This window comes from Macrobrachium rosenbergii, chromosome 46 (genome assembly GCF_040412425.1).
Source record: "Macrobrachium rosenbergii isolate ZJJX-2024 chromosome 46, ASM4041242v1, whole genome shotgun sequence".
Classification (NCBI taxonomy): domain Eukaryota; kingdom Metazoa; phylum Arthropoda; class Malacostraca; order Decapoda; family Palaemonidae; genus Macrobrachium; species Macrobrachium rosenbergii.
The window spans coordinates 21,771,678-21,779,173 of NC_089786.1; the positions used below are offsets into that span (position 1 = coordinate 21,771,678).

At 34.1% G+C, this 7,496-nt stretch overlaps 1 protein-coding gene across 1 annotated transcript in view; it reads left to right on the forward strand.

Annotated features, from left to right (window-relative positions):
- The first annotated feature begins 1,366 nt into the window (after window positions 1–1,366).
- Window positions 1,367–7,496, forward strand: part of LOC136830271 (lachesin-like) — a 154,479-nt gene continuing 148,349 nt past the window's right edge. The window contains exon 1 of the mRNA XM_067089654.1: window positions 1,367–2,143. Coding sequence (XP_066945755.1) covers window positions 2,086–2,143 — 58 coding nt within the window. The 5' untranslated portion in view covers window positions 1,367–2,085. The remainder of the gene's footprint in view (window positions 2,144–7,496) is intronic.

Sequence of the window (7,496 nt, forward strand, 5' to 3'; positions counted from 1 at the left end):
CATGGTATAAAAAACCTGAAGCATGCAGCAATAATACATAATCTCTGTTGATGCAGAAATTCTTGCGAACAATACTTAATTTTCTGGCAACTTATAGTGATGTGTACCTTTAAATAGCGGGGGGAAACAGAGCCTGGCACTGAAGATGTCGCTGACAGCCGTTAGATATGAAACATGATGGAGTCCTTATTACTCATGCGGAGCAAATCAAGAACTCGACGCACAGTACGAAATCGGGTGGGCAATATCTTAGGTTGGCGAAGTTCACTTCACGCGTTATTGATCCTTTCCAGCTAACTTTTAACGCCAGCAGGAACTTCATTTCGCACTTGAAGAGGCAAACTATAATTGTGTTGCCTGCATGGTTTACTGAAAGGTCAATGCGTCCAGAGATCCAGTATGCCATTAGATATCGAGGAAAATCTTTATTTATATGAGTATGAGTGATACAACGTTATCTGATACGCGATTGTAAAAATTAATATTCAGCCTAGTTTTTGCTCGCATGACCTTTACCAAACTATCGTCAAAAATGAAAGAATTTAGAAGTTAACACAATAGTGGGATTTTGCTCCAATCTTATTTTTTGCTGTTTTATTGTTGAAATATCCCAATGCAGGCTAATCATCGTGGGTTTTTAAACTAAATAAATGTCTAGAAAACCGAACTTAGGGGAAGGAAAAGATGTAGCGGCACTTCAAAAATAATGTTTTTGTTCTTTTTTCAGAGGAGAAACGCAATAATCACATTGTCATAAGTCTGTGCAGTATCCAATTCATGTTTCAAAAGAACATAAGCCTTATTGTCGGAGCAAATCCTAATTATGCTATCAAACGCTACGAGATTATCCGCAACACACGCAATAAGTAAATGGAAAATACAACTATTTATAAACACACCGGAATGTGACATACTAGTATCATCAAGAATTAATGTCCATAATGATTATTGCTTTCATTTTCTCATGCGCTGTAACACATAAGTACACTTACACACATTTGTGAAAGCATACGTATTCATGTTTCATAGAAAGAAATGAAAGTAAAGGAAAAAGTAACTAAACCTAGGGTACGCAAGCAGTCACAGGACTGCCTTTCTCATGTTAGCCTTTTTTTTTTTATATCTTTTAGTCATATTAATTTCTTTGACATTGATGTATGCCAAGACCGCCTTAGGAGCGCACTAGAATGAAAAAGTCATCAAGGTATTTTCAGTGATAAATAGTTCTAAACAGACGCCGCGGCGACTGTCACTACGAAGATCACGGACGGATTGCCATGATAGCGTCGCGTGTGTTCGTGCATGCGCCCCTGGCTCTGGGTGGGTGGGGGAGTGGCGGGCGAGGGGCAAGCAGAGGTACACGAAGGATGGTGGCACGGTATCCAAGCCCTCTAGTGGCACCGACTAGTAAGGTGCAAGATCCGTTGCAGGCGAGGTGTTGGCTCTCTGGCTCCGTTGCCACTGCTTTAACGGGAGCCCGAGCCGCAGTCCCCGCCGCGCCGCTGCCTTCGCTTCCACCGCCCTCGCCCTCCTCTTTCCACCTCTTTCTTGGCCCACCGATCTCATCGTTTACACCTTCTCTTGTCAACGTTCGTTCATTCGCTCCACGTCGCTTCTCTTCATCATTCGGCATATTAACATTTTACTTTTACTTAATATTTATGTTTTTATCCTGTTTTGGTGAAACTCAATCGGAACATTATTTTAACGATGTGAATAGTGTCTTTTGTCAACTCAATAATCAGAGTGTCACGCATATTACAAAAGTAGATTCTGTTGTCGTCGCTTCAAATTTTGCCATAGGACAAGAATCGTCCGAAGAATTGTACTCTACACATTGCAAATCGTAGAAAATTCAAGACCAAAGGAGAACAATTGTAAAAAAAAAAAAAAAAAAAAGAGTCGCCAATTACTACGATCTTGTAATTATGCACTTGGAACAGAAATTATTCAAGACAATCGTTCGAAAATGAGGTGAAATGAACAAAATACAAAAGAGATGTTCATGAGAGAATGGTGTGATTCTGGTGCCTGTGTTATGACGGAACAGCGACCTTAGAAGACTTTGGTGTGAAGACTTTGAAGATGGTGCCTAAGATTTTCAAGTTTCTTCTTTTGATTGCTGTTCTCGTCCAATATGTTGGTGAGTGAAATTTGTTGGTTTTTTATCACACTTACAATATGTGTGATTCCATTTCGGTGAAGTGAATTCGATATGACTGGTTGTACGTAGATTAATATTTTAAAGTATGAAAATGCCATGCGCAATTGTTTAATTTACTGTAATTGTTTCTTACTTAAACTATGAGCTTTTTTTTCGAAATTCTACTGATCTTCATTGCATATTTACTACCACTGCTCATTACAATAGTTTTTCCTTCTCATGACTGGACTCGTTGTAAAAGATATTTCTCTTTCCATAATCCCGTCTTTCGTTTCAAATCCCGCCCAATTCCAAATTCATTTTCACGCTTGGCGTTCATTCCCTTCCCCTTTGCACGATAAATGAAGCAGTTTTATTTCGCTGTTTCGAATATTTTTTGTATGTTGGGACAATAAATGGTATTTGGAAGAAGCTCTTGTATTGTTAGAATAGTGTAGCTCATAGAATGAATTCCATTTTGTTTTTATTTAATTATTTTATTTTCCTAATGATGCTAAATTGCGAAGTAAGATTAAATTTTTGGAATCCGGTTTCACTTGGAGATATGATACTGAATGTACAGACACAAGCGAGCGCGGGAATGGGACACACACACGCATATATATATATATATATATATATATATATATATATATATATATATATATATATATATATATATATATATATATATATATATATATATATATATATATATATATATATATATATATATATATATATATATATATATATGTGTGTGTGTGTGTGTATATATATGTATGTATGTATGTATGTATGTATGTATGTATATATATGTATGTATGTATATGTATGTATATATATATATATATATATATATATATATATATATATATATATATATATATATATATATATATATATATATATATATATATATATATATATATATATATATATATATATATATATATATATATATATATATATATATATATATATATATATATATATATATATATATATATATATATATATATATATATATATATATATATATATATATATATATATATATATATATATATATATATATATATATATATATATATATATATATATATATATATATATATATATATATATATATATATATATATATATATATATATATATATATATATATATATATATATATATATATATATATATATATATATATATATATATATATATATATATATATATATATATATATATATATTTAGTGTGTGTGTGTGTGTGTGTGTGAGAAACATGCGTGTGCGTGTTCGTGTGATAGTTTTGTAGTTAATTCGTACGCGACTGTTTTATGCTCTTACATAACTGCTTTAGTTTTAAGCAGCAAAGAGAGCGAAGATAAACCTATAGTATTACGGCCTTTTGTCACTCAGTCTTTTCAAGAATACTTGGTGCAGGCATTTGCGACGCTGATATGCAAGCACAGTAGGCAACCAAGCTTTATTCAAGACTACAAAGAATGTTTATTATTTTAATTGCATGTTCGTGCTTAATGAATAATGAATTTATGAATCATCAAAGGCTATTTGCCTTACTTTTTTTCTGTAGCTAACATTATATGGTCAGTTCAACAACCTTCGCCTTAGCTATTACAAGCAGAAATAGTGAATAATATTCTCAATTGTTTGAGAATCATGAACACTCATACCCTTCTCTTGCTACATAGAATTTGTAATGTCCTTTTTTCGTGTTTTCGTCGCTTACCCAATCAGTGTTAAATGAAATATGATAATGTCATAAATGGTTATGATGTCCATTAAAACCAAATCGAAATCAGCAACGCTTCATTTCAAATATTTGCTGCTATGCCAGACCCGGGTAAACAAAGAAGGAGAACGCAGGTGAACGGTATATGCTTCTACGCTCTCGGCACAGGTGGTGGAAAATGATTTCGACTGGGTCTAAGCGGCATTTTGCTTTCTGATCCTGTGATGAATGGAAGTCAAAGTGCTCTTCTCAAATATATTAAATGGCTTCGCTGAGTCACTTGTTTCAGAAGACGTCTTACGGCAACCCCATCATTCATATTGGGATACCAGTGTTCATCTGGCAGGCGCGTGTCGCTGGTTTGACTGATGAATTCAGTCGGGTATCTTTTCGTACAGGCTAGTGCTCCTGGAGAGACATCGAGGCCTCGCTTCAGCTAACGGAATAACTGGAGTCCCTCATAACTATTTATTAAAAGACCTGAAAAGTTTAATCTGTATCTCAGTGCTCTATTTTGCTCAGGAATCATATTGATTTTGAGAGTCCTTTTCTAGGACATACAGATTTTGGAAAATATTTCCACGGTGCTTTATAGACTCCGGATTCAGCTTGTTTCCTTTATAAATATACAGTACTTCATTGAATGGTTTATCGGATTTGAGTTGTTCAGTAATTTTCTTGATGCCTTCAATTTTCAGCTTATGGGAATTCAAGTTTTTTTGTTCGTCATTATGTTTTGAAATTTACTGAAATCTTTAGTAATATCATTTTATTTGTTGATGACTTTATCGATGACAAATGTAGGGTATCGTACTATGTACGACTTTGATGAATGGTCTCAAAATCTTACTCAGGTTACGCCCTTGAATAAAAAGGTAACAGGCAGGTATAATCTGTAATAATAACAAAGTACGTAGATGTAAGAAACGAGCAAAGCAATTACAATGTATCATCTGTTTCTCATTTTGTTTTGGATTTACTGAATGGAGCTACCCCTTAGCACATGCTAAGAAATATTAAAATCTCTCCAGCTTTTACCCGAAAATATGAAGGTATCATCGGCGTTATCTAAACTAGATCATGTTTTGAGGTTTGATCAGTGTCAAAATTTCAATTTCAAAATAATCTATGTAGTTAGAGGAAGTAAAATGTCATAATGCGCACTTAAAAAAAAAAAAAAAAAAATCTGGTGTAGATAGCGAATGTGATACTGGTTGTGAAACCATTAATTCTTGTTTTGAAGTTTGCTCCATTGAACAGCTAAGCGAGAGTCACGGTATTGTTTATCCTCAGAGTGCTGAGTCAATTATGAACATGGAGAAAAGTTCCACGACATAAACCTCGGATTTTGCCAATTCAGAGTGCTTATCAGCAGCAGGTCGACATTCCAGACACTGTATCATTCACCTCTATCATAACTTCATCACGTGCTTCCCAAATGTTAAGTCCCTTGATAGTTTTCAGTTTCCCTCTCTTCCACCATCTCAGGTGTTTCGAACTGAACATCCTTTCCAATTACCTTTCGACTTTTATTCTCTTCATGCGATCGAACCACCTCAGAACACTCTGTCTGCTTTTTTACCTTTAAAACCTTTTCATAATTTTTCTGTTGCATCCCATCTTTCTCACATTTTTCCTTCCTTTCAACAGCTTTCTTCGTTTATTCTTCCATTGGTTTTCAACATATACACTTCACCTCCCTAAAGGAGAGTTGGCTCAAATATCTTTTCATACTTACTAATTTTTTCCCAAAGGGACCCTTATTTTATTACATGATATTTGCAGACATGACTAGATTTTTCGCTGCAACGATGGATATACCTTGTCTCTCTTCATAATGCCATCCATAACTTTTCCCACCTGAATACTTATGCAAACCAACCACTTCCTTTCACCTTACAGATGAACATTGTTTTATCTATTCTTCTGGTTTTCAATAGCCAATAATATCTTACACGGGTTACGAATTCTTCTCAGGCTTGGTTCAAAGGAAAGCTCTAAGTCTTTCACCAATCCTTGTAATTTTTCTGCCTGGCAATATTGTTTGCAAGCACCAGCTGCTTTATTCTGTGTTTATTAGACATTTTGTTTGTCATTAGACATTCACCTACATCCATTTTCTATATTAAATCGATAGCAGTCTTTTCCTGAGCTTTTGTATAAGAGAGTACCTGTTACGAATTTTGGATGTCAGAATTTTTTGTCTCCGCTTTTTTATGCAGACATCGGAAAACAATAGGACATACGACACCTAAATATATCAAGCACATGTGAAGAAATTTTGTGGTTGAGGATGTATATAAAGTTCTTCTCAAAGAAATTAATAAATAATGGCATTTTTTTTATAAAACCTGCTAACTTTTGTTTGCTATAACAGAGATAGTAAACCATCCTTTTCATCACTAAAATATTAATTAATCCCACCTCTCTACCTCTATCATTTTCCCGTTATGCAAGATGATTTTACTGCTTTATATGATAACTTTTACTTTTTTGGAATGTATAAAATGTCTTTATATGTAAATATATATTTATATTGATTGTTTAATAACAGAGAATCACACACACACACACACACACACACACACACATACATATATATATATATATATATATATATATATATATATATATATATATATATATATATATATATATATATATATATATATATATATATATATATATATATAGATGTGTGTGTGTGTGTGTGTGTCCTAAAGTGTGTGTTAAAGTGAATTGATACTGGAGTGAGTTGATATTGGAGTGACTGGTTTCTTGAAAAGTGGGCTTGAGGTATATCTTAATATAAGCTACCTTTTTTCTTCTCCTTCTACCTTATTCATTCTCTTAGATACGGCCTAATGTTCGTGTTTTTTGACCCAAAGCTGGAATACAATGTCATTTTCCCTTCATGAATCCTCTTATTTCAGTATTCCACTGGTTTCTGTTTTTATTCCTTATTACAAACCCCACATACCTAAAGGCACCTCATCCTTGACTTTTGCATAAGCTTTAAACACTTCTGCCACTTCTGTGCCTTTATCTCTTGCCCATATTTCATTCATCTTCCACCCCCATGGAATTTTCACGTTTTTCTTACTATTGTCATTTGGCTTTTAATACATTTCCAAACCCGTGTTTAACCATTTAAGTTTTCCGCAATCACATACTGATCAGATATAACTCTACCCTTCCCTCTTCACACCAGTATATAGAACAAAATGCTCTGGCATCTGCTTTGTACTGACACAAGTCTAACGAACTATTTTCCGCGCTGTTTACTTTTTCTGTGGTATATTTTGAATATTTTCTTTTGGATACTAGCTCATATTTCTGACAGTTAAGCCCATTTCTGAAAATATATCCATGAGGCTCTGCCCATGCTCATTCATCCCATGAAATTCCACATCTCCCAAGTTTAAAATCTCTTTCCCTCTTGTCCATGTAACCTACTGTACCTTTACAATTACATCACCAAGCACAAGCATCCTTTCCCGTTTTCCAAAAGCAATCAGGTATAGATTCAGAAACCGACTCTGCCACTCTCGCTCTTTCACAGGACAATATATACCATATATGCAGTTTCACCCGTCACCCACTG